This window comes from Boleophthalmus pectinirostris, unplaced genomic scaffold, assembly GCF_026225935.1.
Source record: "Boleophthalmus pectinirostris isolate CB_2022bp ecotype Guang Dong unplaced genomic scaffold, ASM2622593v1 HiC_scaffold_7, whole genome shotgun sequence".
Lineage (NCBI taxonomy): Eukaryota > Metazoa > Chordata > Actinopteri > Gobiiformes > Gobiidae > Boleophthalmus > Boleophthalmus pectinirostris.
In genome coordinates, this window is record NW_026571473.1 from 17,140,243 (window position 1) to 17,156,236 (window position 15,994).

At 39.8% G+C, this 15,994-nt stretch overlaps 2 protein-coding genes across 2 annotated transcripts in view; one reads left to right on the forward strand and one right to left on the reverse strand.

The window, feature by feature from the left end:
- obscna (obscurin, cytoskeletal calmodulin and titin-interacting RhoGEF a) overlaps positions 1-11,805 on the forward strand; it is a 35,567-nt gene extending 23,762 nt beyond the window's left edge. Inside the window, exons 58-88 of the mRNA XM_055164666.1 lie at positions 86-244; positions 328-505; positions 896-1,009; positions 1,087-1,254; positions 1,330-1,432; positions 1,509-1,638; positions 1,729-1,831; positions 3,289-3,394; positions 3,461-3,588; positions 3,661-3,773; positions 3,842-4,010; positions 4,095-4,182; positions 4,351-4,551; positions 4,633-4,693; positions 4,756-4,833; positions 4,904-5,076; positions 5,159-5,185; positions 5,264-5,416; positions 5,511-5,556; positions 5,630-5,707; positions 6,007-7,669; positions 8,338-8,460; positions 8,537-8,650; positions 8,734-8,901; positions 9,007-9,106; positions 9,513-9,752; positions 10,072-10,295; positions 10,585-10,599; positions 10,775-10,871; positions 10,942-11,091; positions 11,612-11,805. Of these exons, the coding sequence (XP_055020641.1) occupies positions 86-244; positions 328-505; positions 896-1,009; positions 1,087-1,254; positions 1,330-1,432; positions 1,509-1,638; positions 1,729-1,831; positions 3,289-3,394; positions 3,461-3,588; positions 3,661-3,773; positions 3,842-4,010; positions 4,095-4,182; positions 4,351-4,551; positions 4,633-4,693; positions 4,756-4,833; positions 4,904-5,076; positions 5,159-5,185; positions 5,264-5,416; positions 5,511-5,556; positions 5,630-5,707; positions 6,007-7,669; positions 8,338-8,460; positions 8,537-8,650; positions 8,734-8,901; positions 9,007-9,106; positions 9,513-9,752; positions 10,072-10,295; positions 10,585-10,599; positions 10,775-10,871; positions 10,942-11,091; positions 11,612-11,792 (5,451 nt within the window). The 3' untranslated portion in view covers positions 11,793-11,805. The remainder of the gene's footprint in view (positions 1-85; positions 245-327; positions 506-895; positions 1,010-1,086; positions 1,255-1,329; positions 1,433-1,508; positions 1,639-1,728; positions 1,832-3,288; positions 3,395-3,460; positions 3,589-3,660; positions 3,774-3,841; positions 4,011-4,094; positions 4,183-4,350; positions 4,552-4,632; positions 4,694-4,755; positions 4,834-4,903; positions 5,077-5,158; positions 5,186-5,263; positions 5,417-5,510; positions 5,557-5,629; positions 5,708-6,006; positions 7,670-8,337; positions 8,461-8,536; positions 8,651-8,733; positions 8,902-9,006; positions 9,107-9,512; positions 9,753-10,071; positions 10,296-10,584; positions 10,600-10,774; positions 10,872-10,941; positions 11,092-11,611) is intronic.
- A 768-nt stretch (positions 11,806-12,573) lies between these two features.
- On the reverse strand, positions 12,574-15,920 carry guk1b (guanylate kinase 1b). The gene is made up of 7 exons (XM_055164691.1): positions 15,153-15,920; positions 14,688-14,729; positions 13,575-13,671; positions 13,031-13,169; positions 12,882-12,966; positions 12,722-12,807; positions 12,574-12,647 (listed from the first exon to the last, which is right to left on the reverse strand). Exons 1-7 carry the CDS (start codon positions 15,280-15,282, stop codon positions 12,615-12,617), a joined length of 612 nt encoding a protein of 203 aa, XP_055020666.1. The 5' UTR covers positions 15,283-15,920; the 3' UTR covers positions 12,574-12,614.
- Between the last annotated feature and the right edge of the window lie 74 nt (positions 15,921-15,994).

Sequence of the window (15,994 nt, forward strand, 5' to 3'; positions counted from 1 at the left end):
ATACATACATTTTACACCACAGTTGGTCCGGTTAAGAACATCGCTGACCAATTCTGTTATGTGCAATGGCAATTTTCCTGTCCAGGGAGTAATCACTGTCTGGGAAGAAACTCCGGAAGTGAAATCCACCACCAGGGGGCACCAAAGACAAGTTTTCCTCTTTAGGGAATGTATTGTTCTGTGCAAAGTGAAGAAAGACATAAGTATGAATACCGACACCTATATTTTTAAGAATAAAATGAAGGTTTGTTTATATTCGGTGTACCAAAAATATTTAACAAATTAATTCTGTAGTCACGTGATGTGATTTGTTTTATTTTGTTCCAGTTAAATGATGTAGAAATAAAGGAGACAGTAGGTGGGGATGACAGGTCTTGGGGGCTGTGGCATGAGCACAGGGGGTCCATGAGGAAGTACACTTTCCAGTGTCGCTCAGCTCTGGTCAGACTGTCGTGGCTAAAGGACCTGAAGGAGCTGCAACAGTGCTCAAGTGTGTCCACTAACTGTGAGTATCTACTATATGCAATACTCTAACCACCATATATTTAACTACCAGAGGTGGGTCCTCAGTTACATTTGTTTGAGCAACTTATGGACATTTCGTACAACATCCTTACTCCTGCTCCGTAATACTACTTGAGTAGCATTTGTATTTTTTTAACTGCAAGATTATGATCTCATGCGGTATGGTTTGAAAAACTAATTTTGTTTTGTCCTTCAATTTACATTAACTTCAAATTATAAATCTAATGAGTAATAATACTTTGAAGCTACTTTACTCGTATTTGAGTAAAATGTTTAGCTACTCCACCCAGCTCTGTAAAGTACTTGTATGTATTTATATTGTATTTTGATGGAAAATATACTCAAAGGTGCTTGTCTTCTGTGTTCCCAGGTCCACCTGTGTTTGAGTCAGTGCTGTCAGACTGCACAACTAAAATTGGACAAACAATCAAACTGTCCTGCAAAGTCACAGGATGTCCAAAACCAGACATCAGCTGGCTTAAAGGCATTTGACACTTTTATATAATTTCTTCAATCAAACTTTATAATATCTAATACTTCCTATAAACTATTGCTTTTTAGATGGTTTGTCTTTGGAGGATGACCCCCACCACATTGTTACTACAGACCGGACAGGCATATGTAGTCTTATTTTGGACAGCCTCACCCCAGAGGACTCAGGGCAGTATATCTGTTATGCTACCAACTCTCTGGGCAGTGCTGGTTCTCTGGCAAAGATTGTTGTTCAAGGTGTGTCTCATTTTAATGACAAACAACATAAAGAAACATTTATATGTCTGTATTTATTTAAAATAAATTCTTTAGCTCCACCAAGATTTGTGAGTCGGTTGGAAAATGTTTGCCTGATAGAGGGTGAAGACATCTCCTTCACATGTTCAACTCTCTCCCTGCCGTTACCACGAGTCAGGTACAGCACGTGTGCTCAGCTGTCTGTGTTATGAGTGATGCATTTATGTGTGTACTGATAATTTTATAATTTACAGGTGGTTAAAAAATGGCAGCGAATTAAATGACCAGCAGAAATACTTGATCCTGAATGACGCTCGAAGTGGCATCTTGTCTCTAACTATTCTTAATGCAACAGAAAGTGATATTGGACAGTATGAGTGTGAGGTATACCTGTTAAAATATATTTTTATATATCAAATAATACCAAGTACATCTCTAAGTGATATTTAACTATGTTTGCATTTAATTATTTAGCTTACAAATGAGTTTGGCTGTGTTAAGTGCAAGGCAGGTCTTTGTCCGGCTTATGTACCACCAACAGATATTGACAACGAGCCAAAGGACTTGCCTGCTAAAGGTAGGACTATTGGAGCTACTGAAGGTAAAACTCTCTCCACAGTGGTATTTTTATTTAAAGGTTTTGCACATGCCATTGTCTGGTCAACATCTATTCCCTTAAAAATTAACCATTCATATTTCTGATTATTGCCATTTTTGAAACCAATTGAAACTCAACATTAATGACATTTACACCATAATCACCTTCTCCACTGTCCACTTTTCAACACCATCATTCACATGTCTACATTCATTTTTTAATCACTGGGATTTTAATTGTTGTATTGTTTGGTGCACTGCGGTTAAAGGAGCTACATTCTGGGATCTTCTGTCTCTATTCTATTGTGTATCCAGGTGTCTCTCATTTGATTTATTATAGTTTATTTATTTTTATTAATTTAAATATTTAAGTACACACAAACAAAAATAGACAAAAAATAAACATTTTAATAGTGACTCAAACTCAATCCTGCCATAATGTCCAGGAAAGGTGTCCTCACCTTCTCAAAGTGACACCCCATCACAGTGTGGAGTATCTTCTCCACAGTGCGGTATAACAGTACTTTGTTAACTCAGTTCATCTGACTGGGAGGAACAGAGGTGTTACAATTTTTTAAGATGGACTTTTTGGCCGCGGAAATGACCAATACCACAAAATGTCTTTCAGCAGGCGTTCCTTTTAGTTGTACAACATCTCCCAAAATCAAAATTTTCGGCTAGACATCCAGACAGTTCACACACATCAGAGATGATCCTGATCATGTAATTCCAGAAGGATTGCAATTTGACACAATGGAAATGTAACATCTTTGACAATGATCTATAATACCCTTTCCTAATTTGCATAGCCTGTGTGGAGTATGATACGTTTTATGATAGAGGTTGAAGTGAATTTGTCTGTGTTTGGTAGACATTGATTTTGTTTGAGCAAGGTTCATTTATCTGGTAATAGGTGTTTCTCATTTTAAAAGACATATTTATTTCTCAGTTTTTACTGGTTCTTGTTTTGCCTGCACGTTTATGTCTTGGAATCTAATATTTGAAGATACCTATTTTTTATTATATTTATTTATTTATTTATTATTATTATTATTTTTTTTAAATAGAATCTATGCAGTGTTTCGTTCATTCTCTTTCATTGTCTGTAACTTTCATTTTGTCCATCTTCCCCCTGAAAGCAGGAAGCACCTATCATGGACCATCTCATGTAAGTCATTTTCACAGTTAACAAATAACCATTCCACATCCACTTTCTCCTCCCAACGCATGCCCAGCTAACTCTTCACTCCGAATACAAGATGGTTATGTGCTCTACCACTTCCTGGTGGTTGTGGTTTCTTTAAATGTCCTGATCAGGTAAGATATAAAACTTTGGAGATGTCAGGTAATGTACAGCATCAGAAATCAACCATAAACCTCAATTAACACAATGTAAATGAAATGTGATGTTTGATACAACTGAATTTTCTTTTATAGATGCTGACTCTGAGGGTTGGTCTACTGCCTTCGTTAATAAATGGTTACAGACGGATTTCGCCCCCACTTCTGTTGTTAAGATGTTTGTTCCATCTGAATCGGATCAGTGAGTTTTATTCTGTAATATTATACATGTTATATTATTCTTCTGATAATATGGTTTTCTCAGTAGAAGAAGCCCTGCAGAAGACATTCCTACATCAGCATTGGTGGATGAAAGAGCAGAGCAGCCTTTGTACTACCTTGAAGAGATTGAGGAAGAGATCTATGTTTCAGAGCCCATGCAGGAAATCACTGATGGTTAAGTGTCAATTTGCTTAATTGATATTATCAAATGTGCCTTTATTCACACATATGCTGTTTTCTGTGCAGCTCCGCCCTGTGTTCAGGTTCCTATCGAGGATCTGTCTGTGGAGCCTGGTCAAACTGCTACATTCACTGCCATCATCACAGGGAGACCTGGTCCAAGCATCAAGTGGTATAAGGTGTGTATATTTAATAATACACTAGGGCCATCAAAAGTATTATAATCTCTTCTATTGTCTGACTGAAGGATGAAGATGAGCTTCTGGCCAATGATAATGTAGAAATCGTCCAACATGGAGCACGTTGCTCTCTGACTATAGTGTGTCCTGAAGGAGAGGACAGTGGAATATACACGTGTTTTGCGTACAATGAATCTGGTCAGGTCTTATGTCAGGCCCAGCTCACAGTGGTCGAAGGTGAGACATTCTTATTGATTAGAAAATGGCAGGTCAGTAAATTGGGATTAGGTGCTGCACTGAACCATTACTCCAATGCTTTAGGTCTGCTTGAGTCTCAGGAGAGAGAGGTGGAGCTAGGCAAGAGAAGAAAGCTCTTCTCTGTCTATGACATTCATGAGGAAATTGGAAGGTAAAATGATTATCACTAAATTGCATTGTGTAAGGATGAGTACGTTCAACTAGGACTAAACTGGGACTAAACCCAGAACTACGACAGGACATGTGTGAATGCAACCTAATTATATGTGTATGCAACTTAGAAGTACAAAAAAGTGACATAATTTCTTATATGAAATAGGGGAACTTTTAGCGTGGTGAAGCGTGTCATTCACAGAAGAACAGGAGAGGTATTTGCTGCCAAGTTTTTACCTCTGAAAAGCAGCACTCGCACAAGGGCATTCCAGGAGAGGGACCTTCTGTCTCGTTTGGCTCACCCCAGAGTGGCCTGTCTGCTGGATTTCTTCTGCACCAGACGCACTCTGGTGCTGATCACAGAAATGTAAGACTTGTGTTTCCTCTTAGAATATTTATCCTTTATCATCCAACTCATATCATATCTGTTTTTCAATTTCACTGACAGGTGTTGCTCTCACGGACTTATGGACCATTTGTATATGAGAGGATCAGTTACAGAAAATGAGGTACAGTTCACAAATAGTTCTCTAAATATGAGACAAGTCTGATGACTCCTAATCTGTTGCAGGTTCAGTCATATATTCAACAGATCTTGGAAGCAATTGGCCACATTCACAGCATGAACATCTTGCATCTGGACATCAAGGTAAAGTTTGGTTTGTAAATTTGTGTTTTTCACATTGTGTCTTCATTTAAACTTCTTTTGTTATTAACAGCCTGAAAATATACTAATGGTGTACCCTCCAAGAGATGAGATCAAGATCTGCGACTTTGGCTTCTGTCAGGAAATAGACACATCCCGACATCTCTACAGTATGTACGGGACACCAGAGTTTGTCGCTCCAGAGATTGTTCACCAAGAGCCCGTCAGCGTGGCCACAGATATTTGGTATGTTTTATCTTTGGTAATTACCTTTGTGGTCAACATAATTATTAAAGCACATAATTATTTAACTCTTTCTTTATGCCAGGTCTGTGGGTGTGATTGCATTCCTGTGGTATGTATTTGTCATCATTTACAAAATTGGCTTGTGCTTTGATGATTTTATGATGAATAAATATATTTGTTTTTGTAGTCTGGTGTGTCGATGCCCTTTCACCGGAGATTCTGACCGTGCCACTCTGCTGAAGGTGGGGGAAGGCACCCTCAACTGGGACGCCCCAGATGTGTTGCTCAGAAGTCCAGAGGCCCAGCACTTCCTTCACATGGTTCTTCAGTCTGACCCTGAGTAGGAAAAACGTCCATGGATTGTTAGCTAGATCAATATTTTATTTTATGCTATCATTGATCATATTTTTTTTTTTACTTTGTGTTTGTTACAGCAAACGACCATCTGCTTTTGAGTGCTTGAGTCATGAGTGGTTCCAGGTAAGAAAATATTAACACAAAATTTATACTTATTTTCTTTCCTGCGTCATTGTAACATGGTTATACATAACAGGACGACCACACAGGAGAGGATACCGATGAAATTAACACAAGAACTTTGAAAGTGTTTCTGTCTAAAAGGAAGTGGCAGGTCAGTGTCTGAAAAACATGTATTATTTTACATTACAAACTATATGGATGAACTTTTTGGTTTGGGGTTCATCACTTGCTTGTTTCTGTTGATATGTCATTGCTCTGTTTGGAATGTTCACTACATTCCAGACAGAGCAATAACATCTTCATGGAGAAAAGCATTTGGCCGACCCTCCACCACAAAAGTTACACAATGTACCATTAACACCCCCATTTCATGTTTAAATCTGTCCAAACAAAAAGCTTAATTAATTAAGCAATCCATTAACCATTCCCTGTCTCGTGTTTTCCTCCCAGCGCTCATTGACCTGTGTGGGCTCTGTGCTCACCCTAAGGCCCATCCCGGAGCTGCTGGACGCTCCTCTTCGGGAGACCGCGGTCACTGTGCCCCGAGAGCCCCACGACAGCAGCACTTCCGTCAGCAGTTCGTCCTCTGAGTACGATGAAGCTGACACATGGGACTTCTTCCAACACCACAGCCCAACAGAGGAAGAGGAGGAGACTGAGGAGGACTATGATCCTATGGTGGAGAGATCGCAGATACCCAAGCCTTTCAGTAGAGTGCATTTAGAAGAGGAAGAGGAGGCCACATTTGGAGAAGAAGAGGATGGAGAGATCATGGGAGGCAGGACTGTAATGGAGAGGAGTATGAGCAGGCAGTCAGCGGCTTCTTCAGACACATCGTTGCTCTACACACCACAGAGAGAGCGAAAATTCAGCAAAGACAGCTCACCATCAGTGTTATCAGATGGAGATGAAGGCTCAGGGAGTGAAGGGGGGCGTATTCCAAGGGGCAGTGTTATCCGAAGCACCTTTTACACTACATCGCAACAGCTCTCGCCAATGTCCGCCAGGCACATGTCATTACGGGACAAATTCCAAGCAAAAAAGCAAGAGAGAGGTCGCAAACCACTTAGGAGGAGTTTCTCAGGCCGTTTGAATGAACCACTGATAGAATATGTGGAGGACGAGACAGACACCAGCCGTGGACAAAGGCGTGGATCTATCCAGACTTCAATGCAGAAATCTTGCTCTTTTGATAGTGGCGTTGGACTACCACAGGCAAATGTCCCACCACACAGAAGAAGCCGTTCCCTTGACAACTATTCTCGTAGATCTCCCAGCTCACCTGTACACAGCACTCCAGGGGAGGATGAAGAGGGCTCTCACAGTTTAAAAGAGGATTTAACTGAAGATGAAGGGACAGGCAAACAGTTTTTAGGAATTCCCAGTCCAAGAAGACGAGGATCAGCTGCTCCAGTGCAAGTGTCACATCCTAATACAACTGTAGCCTCTCGTGTTTTAGCCAAAGAGAAGACAAGTCCCATACTTGGCCAACCCCTCGCAGACAGGACCTTATGTAGCTCACAAGGTTCATTAGCTGAATCTTTAGTTATGGAGCATGGTTCGGATTCTTCAAGTAGATTAGGATCTTTTGAGGATCTCCATCACTTACGAACAAGATCTGCAGCGAGTGAGGGCTTTGATGATCAAGCTGAGCCTCTAGTGTCATCCTCTGCTGGTTCCTTCCAAGAGCTGGATCATGTGGTTAAACCAAAAGCTCCTCCTCGAACCCGCTCCCGTTCAAACCAAAGTCTAAACTCCACCCCACAGCCCAGTCCAAGCCCGAGTCTTTCCTCACTGCAAGCTCCAGACAGACCTCCGCGAGCAAAAGACAAAAAGGACAGCCACACTCTCCAGAGACATGCTTCGGCTCCTGCCTTAGAGGTTCAGCCATCCCCAGGGAGGTCCCCTAAACTGGGATTTTTTAAGCTTTTCCGGAGACAGTCTTGGACTGGGCACTCCTACTCTCAGCTGGATGACTCAGGTCTGGGTCCAACTTTAGGAGAGATCATGAAGCCGGACACGCCCACAATGTCACTGAGGAAGAAGATGAGAGCGTCTGCCTCCAGTCTGACCAAGCTCTTCTCCAGGTCAAAGGAGGACATGAGTAAAGGAGGTGCGTATTTAATCATAACTTTTTAATGGTGTATTTTTAATTTTTTTTGGTACGAAATCATCTTTTTCACCCCCTGAACATGGATGAAAAACTTCCCAAACCGGGTATGAGCTCAGATTTGGTGTGTCACATCTAGAGACATAGATTCACAAAAAATTTCAGTTTTTATGGTTTGCCCGGCGAAAAACACCTTAATTTCCTGTGTCTTTTGATGGCTTCTTGCATGATCCCAGCCTAAATCTAATGGATTATGAAGTCTAATACATCTAAAAACTATAGTGCCCCCTACCAACATGAGACATAAAATGTCAGCATTATCAAATTTATATCAAATTTGGGTATTCTATGAATGGCTACAAAAATATATTACAGACATGGGGCATTTTTCACATTGGTCAACAGGGGCACAAAGACTCCTAAAAAACATTTAAAGGTGTAATTATTCTGATGGAGGATCTGTGGGCCTGAGAAGCTGTTGGGACGGGACAATAGTCAGTGTGGTTGCATGGGAGGGGTGTGCACGCTGGGGCAAAGGTCATCATCGCCGCGAGTAGCTAAAATTTTTTATTGTTGATCAAATTATACTTATTTCATACAAATATTGAACACTGAACCCTTTTTTCCCAAGTTGAGAACTGTGGTACAGTTACTTTTTGTAATCCATCTAGGGCCTGTTTTCAAAGGATCAGCTCCAAGTACACCAGAATTAAAACATGGCAACAGTCTTGAGGTCCCCAAAAGAAAAAAGTTGCTAACTTCTTTGAAAATTCCTGCCTTCAAAAGGCCAAAAGGTACAGCTTCACCTATATTCTGTTCTTTTGCAGCCCTATAATTTATTGTGATTAATTTGTTATTATTTGCTGGCAGTGCGTCCCCATAAACCAGAAGTAGTCCGGCTGGATAGAGGTGGTGTTTTGGTGGTATGGAAACCAGTGCAATCCAATGATACATTCACTTACTGTGTACAGTGCTGCTCAGACAGTAAGCGAAACTGAATTAAATGTTTTTAATCCAAAATGTATTTGAAAGGCAAAGTATATCTAACGTTTATTTTATGTCTACAGGAGGTGTGTGGACTGTTTTGACAGATGAGGAAACTGACTGTTGCTACACGGTTACAGATTTACCTCGGGGGGCATCATATGTGTTTAGGGTGGGCTGTGTCACTAAGGCAGGAGCAGGGCCCTTCAGTGAGGCCTCGGTCCCTGTAGTAATGTCAACTCATCCTGAAGGTGACTTATTAAAAACATACTTTAAATTAATAATGTTTTATTTTAATCACAGATTTAAATGCATGTCGCACAAATAATCACACTACTTTATTCATGTTCAAACAGAGACGCACATTCCCCTGATTTGCACGGATCTGCTGGGGACAAAGGGCACGGGACAGCAGTTAATGCACAGGAATTTCAGCTTTTTATCAGAAATCAACAGGTACATTTTTGAGAAATATGGGCAGTTATTTTCAAAAACATTTAAACTTTGCAAAAACTGCATTACAGTCACAACGGAATTTAATATGTATCATATAATGGAGTGCCATTTTGGTTGCATTGCAAACTGGTTTTAGCTGAAAGATCTGGCAACACAAAGTGAGGGGCTCATTCTTCTTTCTGATTGGATAATTAGCTGGAGAAACAAAATGAAAATGTAAAAATATAAACATAAATAACTTTTGAAACATATAATTTTTTTTTTAAAAATATTGAATAAATCAGCATTACACTTGTTATCAGTAATACAGTTATTGGTTTGACATATTTACATATTTACTTATTTTGACATATTTACTTCCTTTCCTTGAGCATTTTATGTTTTACATTATTAACTTGTTTTTCAGGGGTCGTTTTAGCGTCCTCACAGTTTGCAGGGATGTTGAGACCAGTCAGGTTTTTGCTGCTAAAATCACTCCGTACAAACCTGAACAGCGGCTGTTGGTTCTGAGGGAATACCAGCTTCTAAGAAGACTGAACCACTACAACCTGGTGCCGTTACACATGGCCTTTTTGACGGCCACTTACATGGTTCTAGTGGAGGAACTCTGCCCAGGAAAAGAGCTGCTGTATAGTCTGGCTGCCAGGTACTAAAGGTTTTATTTTATGATTTAAAAATATGAACTGTAAATACTAACTTTACTCACTAAAACTAGGCCTGGGTTTGGTATCTCTTTATGATTACATGACAGTGGATTATTTAATTTGATTTAGTTTCATTAAAATACATAATAAATTACAAATAAAGTGGCTTTGCACTTTAGTTATTGCCAAAAAAAATCCTAATTTCTTTATTGACTTGGATGTACACTTTTTTGTCTAACATTAAAGCTGGATATATTCACTATGAAAGGCTCTTCACCACACTGTGAGTGTGTATGAGCAACAATGGCTGCTATGTTTCAGAGACCTGTATGCAGAATCCCATGTGGCTGAGCTGTTGGTTCAGATTCTCAGTGCAGTGGATTATCTTCACGGACGGCGCGTGATTCATCTGGACCTGAAATCTGACAACATGCTGGTGGACGACTGTGACCATCTGAAGATCGTGGACTTTGGTTCAGCCCTCTCCTTTACACCGGGCCAGCCTGTCCATGTAGAGCACATACATGGAGTTTCAGAGAGTAAAGGTATCCTGAAAAATAAACTTAACAATGTTTAGGTAGGGCTGGGCAATGATTTAGTAAAGATAAACAAGACAGACTTTTAATCAATGCTATTTAATACAGGAAGTAGATGCTCCAAAACCACATGCTTTTACAGACATTTGAGTGGCTGTAGATCTCAATTAAAAGACCCACACCTAGACATGACTGAACCTCAACTAAATTCAGTTAATTGCCCAGCCCTATGTTTAGGATTAATTTAAAAGCTGAACCTGGCTTTTTAATATACTAAACTTCCCATGGCTTTCAACAGACTGCCGCAGGAAAGGTACACAGGAGTGATGGAGTGGAATAACCCCATAACCGAGGCTTCCCCTGCTGATCATAGCACCATCACCTAACAAACCCAAGTCCATTTTTTCCACTTCATTCTTACTCACAGACTCACCACTAATGTAATTACCTAACACTACCTGTAATAATGTGTCTTTTGTTTTTATCAGTTTACATTGTTCTACCTAAAGCTCCTGAGATCCTGGAAGGTCAAGGGGTTGGACCTGAAACTGACATCTGGGCCATTGGAGTTTTGTCATTTATGATGTAAGAAAAATGCACAATATTTGACAAAAAATCAATTCACAGATTTGTAAAGCTGTTTCTCCCTCTTCAGGCTCAGTGCTGACACCCCATTTTATGCAGAGCTTGGTTGGGAGCAGGACAGAAACATAAAAAAAGGAAAAATCCAGTTTGGACACTGTTACCCTGGTCTGTCAGAGGGGGCGCTAAACTTCATGAAAAGCACTTTGAACCACAAATCCTGGTAAGTACTGTAATTCTCAAACTGTTCCCAGATTGAAAACTTATGCCACTAGGCTTTGACACCACTGAAATGCAGCTGGATTTTTTGTAAATTTGTGGGTAGCCCATTTCTATGTCCAAGGGGGTTGAGAATGCCAAGTGTTGTTTTTATGGGGGTCATAACTAAAAAAAGGTGTACAGCTCTTGGCACAGAACATTGTAGATAAACACCATTGCGTCCTTAGGCAAGGCACTTCACCAACATTGCCTAGTGTGATGTGTTGGTGGTAGTGGGAAGGGCCGATGCCACAGATTGGCAGCCTTGTTTTGTCAGTCTGGTCCAGGGCAGTTGTGGCTACAATAGTAGTTTACCACCACTGAGTGTAGAGAGAATGAATACAGTACTGCACTGTAAAGTGCTTTGACTGTTTTCACCTTTACAAACTTTTGTCCATTTTAAAGAATTTAAATACATTTTGCGATGGAACCTACCTGGATGACAGAGGGATTACACGGACAATATTGTTTATTGTCTTGTACAGGGCTCGGCCAACTGCAGCTGAGTGCCTCCAGAACCCCTGGCTGCGAGCTCATCGTGGAATCCTCAAAGGCAGACACTCCAAAGTGTGCTTCTCCACCGACAAACTGAAGTCCTACCTTAGTCAGAAGGAGGAGAAACGAGACCAGGTTCGCACCAAGCTCCAGGGGCCCTTCTTCCAGTAAGACCACCAAAAGTGTCAAAATATAACTTGGGTTTAAGGTTAAGGTATACTTTAACCTTTTCACTATGTGGCGTTTCTCTGTCGCGTTGGGGAATGGTGTCTTAAGCCACTGTCCTTTTTAGGATTTAGTTATTTGTGTGCCTTCTATTTTATTTAATCTGGTTAAAACTAATTATGTAGTAGTTTAGCTTTGAGTGTTGTTTGAAATTGCAGACAAATGTTGGGAGTTTTTAGTTCCTCTTACTTAGACATACAGTGATGAGTGGATTAGTTATGCAAAATGGAGAATTTTGATTTTGTGAAATAGTTAAAAGAGTTAAAAGTACAGGATGAGATCATAATTAAAGATTTAGAACACTGTAACTCGCTTCACTGTTTTATTCAGTTGTTTATACACACACACATTTCATACACATTTCAAGTATAAATAATCAGGTTTATCTTATTTTCAACACAACACAAGTGCATGTTTTGTCTTATAATGAGTACCATGAGTACTATTCTAATCAGCCCTTTTGTTCACTGTGTATTTTACCTGTAGGCGTGAGATCTTATAAAGTGATCCACATTTGTCCCTTATTTGTCCCTTTGAATATGTGTAGAACTATGTGATACTGTCCATTTGACGTCCTAGTCTAACACAAATACACTTTGTTCTCTTTGTTCTCTTATCATTCAGTTTTCTCTCTGTTTCTCCCTCTGAATATCAGGCTTTATGGAAGCATGTGTTTAAATGTGTTTAAATGTATTTAAATGCATTTAAATGCAGTCAGTGGTATTCGTCTCGTGCGTTGGTCTTTCTCAGAAGTGGAGATGTATTCAGTTATGACTGTGCCTTTTGGACCTTTGTGATTTCCTGTTGAATAAATACACATTGCATTTGTATTGCATTGACATTAGTGTCAGTATTAATAGTGGTTTGAGGCTCACCTCACTGAGGATGTCTTTGAGTTCTTCATAGGCTCTGTCTAAGTCGTCATTAATGATCACCACATCAAAAAGTCCATCCTCTTTACCTGCACACATTAGAAAAGACCTTTAACTCCCATTGTAACTGAACAATGCCATATGAGCCTCAGTCTGAACTCACTGAGCTCCATATCGATGCGCGCTGCTTCAAGTCTCTTCTGTAGACTGTCCTCTGTCTCTGTCTGCCTGTCCCGAAGGCGCTTTTCCTGAGAGAGCGATATCTTCAAAAACTTCTCTTATTTAAACAAAATAATGTTGGTATTGATTTACCAGGATCTCCATGGATGGCGGCTGAACAGAGATGTAGATAGGGTTCAGGTCTGTTTCTTTAATTCTTCTCACTCCCTGGATATCCACATCTAAGATGCAGATTACATTCTTGGCCAGTACATCTTCTACTGCAGCTTTACTGAAAGGAAGTAAAAGATTTGTTAAATACAGGGACAGTAGCTCAGCTTCATATATATTTAAGGGCATGGGTTGTTTTAGTGTGACCAGTAAATATGTTCTAGTTTACTGTAGTAAGTCAGTTAGCAGCACTGCTGCTCAGATGCGTGTTTCTTGAGAATGGTGAGAGATTAGAGATGACACAGAAGGCGCTGAGCCACAGCGCTGCTCTCTTTGACCTCTGGGAGTTTAAAGCTCCATCTGTCACCAGACCATTACGTGTGACTCTGATCCCTGAGGCCGGGCCATCAGCACTTTGTTATTTAACTCGAATTCTGCAGGCATTGAGCTACTGCTCGTTATAACTACGACAGCTGCAGGTCAACTGCAGGAATCTTTTTCAATAAAAACAAAAAACAGCATTTACCTTGTTCCGTACATGTTGCCTGAAAACTCTGCATTTTCTATGAAGTCCCCATTATCAATTCCTTGTTTCATGGCCTCTTTTGTTGTAAAGTGGTAGTCTGTAACATCCAGAAATGATAAGAACTTCAGACATAAACAAAATATGTAACACTAACAACAGACAGATGTGGAGTAATTTTGAGTAAGTTTAACGTTTTAAAAATGACCAATAATTTTTTCAAATTAAATTGATGGGCATTTCAGTATCATGGTAATTATATAAACATACTGTATACATATACACACAGATAATGAGTGATAGCAGTTTTACGCTGTTGCCCTGTAAGGGAGCTTTACATCAAAAGACTACACATCCACACAGTTCTATAGGCACAGAAGTTTGACACAAACAAATTGCTACTGCTAGCTCTGGGCTAATGGGTGCACAATCATTAGTACAGCTCCATGTTGGATTCTGGTGGTGCAAACCAGGCTCAAAGCTGTGGTAGTGTTGTCATTAATTTAGAAGAGATATTTGTGGCTATATGAATGTGATGTCAGTTAATCGGTTTGTAAAACAATCACCAGTAGGAAATACAAAGAGGTTTATTCTAATGGGAATAGTTAAGGGTAACTATTGAGGAATCACAGGGGGCTATTTTCAAAAGCTTGTTACTCCAAAGTGTAGACTGACTGATTTAATATTTTCTTTAAAGTTTGACATCATTTTTAAACATAATCGGCATGCCAGGATCCTGAAAGTAACCCCCATCTCTCATCTTTTGATTGCTCCGGTCACCTGTATCTGTGGATTCTGATTCATTTGGACACGAAAATGAGTTTTCTAGTTCCTCAGAGGAAAAGACGTCTGCTACCGGCAGTAATGTAGCACCCAGAAGCATAGGGAGCTTGTTCAGCCCTATGGAGAAAGCATAGACAGGCACACAGAGGTTTAACCCTCCAGAACAGTGGGACAGTCACAAGACCATTGGTGCAGTTCACTTGGGAGTAAGAAGTGTGGGAGTGTGTTTCCATGGAGCGCCACACAAGGGGTGGCATAGATCTGAGGGACATTCACAAACATCACGTTTACAATTTGATCTAAAATCTCACCAAAGGGCAAGTTTTAGATTACCTTTTCCGTCCTCCTCTCCTGGCCTTGGATTTCTGGTTGTGTCTGTAAAAACAACTTTCAAATGTTACTTTCTGTTTGTAGAGGCACAGTTGTATAAATGTGGCTGTATGATGTATAAAAGTCTCGGCATTGGCCCATAGTTACAAATGGTAACAAATTTCATAATAATGTATGACATAATCATTGACTTTCATCTCACAGAAAAGATATACATGTGGAACCCAGTTAAATTTTAGTTTATTTAAAAGAATCCTAAATGTACCCCTGGTTGTTACAATTGTACTGATGTCTTCTGTAGTCCCAAGTGTGACCAGAAAAATGCTGGCTTTCATAAACATAAACATCTACAGCTACGGGCCTTGCATGGAATTTCACAAATTATTAATAACAATATCCATAAACTGTATCTCATACTGAATGTTTTTATATGCTATGTTTTTTTATGGTATTGTTTTATACACTTACGGGACACACTGAACCCAAACAGCCCTTCATGCTCCTTCATCAGCCTTTTCATCAGGGTGCTCTTCCCTGCTCCGGACGGGCCACTCAGCACCACGGGCCTAGGTCTGGACATGGCTCTGAAACTGATCATATAAAATGGGATTTTCAGTAGAACTTAAGTGAACACTGCTAGGGTTAACTGTTTTTCTTTTGATTGCCATTTATAACCCTTTCCCTTGTCCCCCTTATTTAGAAAATGTTCCACTTTTTCAATAATGCCACATACTATAAAAATAGTGTCATATATTCTTGTAATGAAATCTTTTTGGGTTTAGTGGTTTTCAGTGTTATTCCAATCTCAGTCTCATCAAAACTAGAGATCATATGATGTTTTAGCAGTTATTATCTATGAGTTTAAATTTCCCACCACATTCCATAACGTGTCCCCCTTTTTCTACACTTTGTGGTGGTCACCCTAATCACTACATTGACCTATTACATGCTGTGGCTCACTAAAGCCTACCATGGATCCTGTTAGTCCATGTAATCCCTTTGATCCAAGCTCCTCTTAAATGCCAGAGTTAAAAGACATCATTGAAAAAGACAATACCGTTGTTCTTCCTCAGCATAAAATCATGTTTTAATTAATCTATTATATAGATTCAACATGGGTCAGGAATTGAAATGGTTAATTATGTGAATCATTACAGGTCAGTTTTAGCATTAATTGTGGTATGTGGTAGGTGACCCATTTACGCACTGAGCTTTTAGCAGACAATGATGTTTTAGTTTCAGTATCAACTGGTATTGGTAATTTGATTATAAATTTACTTTAAAAGAGGTACATCTCATTATGTGATTGT

What these genes read in the sequence shown, in the direction of transcription:
- guk1b (XM_055164691.1), bottom strand. Translation starts at nt 15,282, where the DNA reads ATGATCAGTTTCAGAGCCATGTCCAGACCTAGGCCCGTGGTGCTGAGT. An exon ending in GTTTGGGTTCAGTGTGTCCC is followed by an intron (nt 14,730 to 15,152) that starts GTAAGTGTATAA and finishes TTGTTTTTACAG; the next exon opens with ACACAACCAGAAATCCAAGG. An exon ending in AGGAGAGGAGGACGGAAAAG is followed by an intron (nt 13,672 to 14,687) that starts GTAATCTAAAAC and finishes TGGATGTTACAG; the next exon opens with ACTACCACTTTACAACAAAA.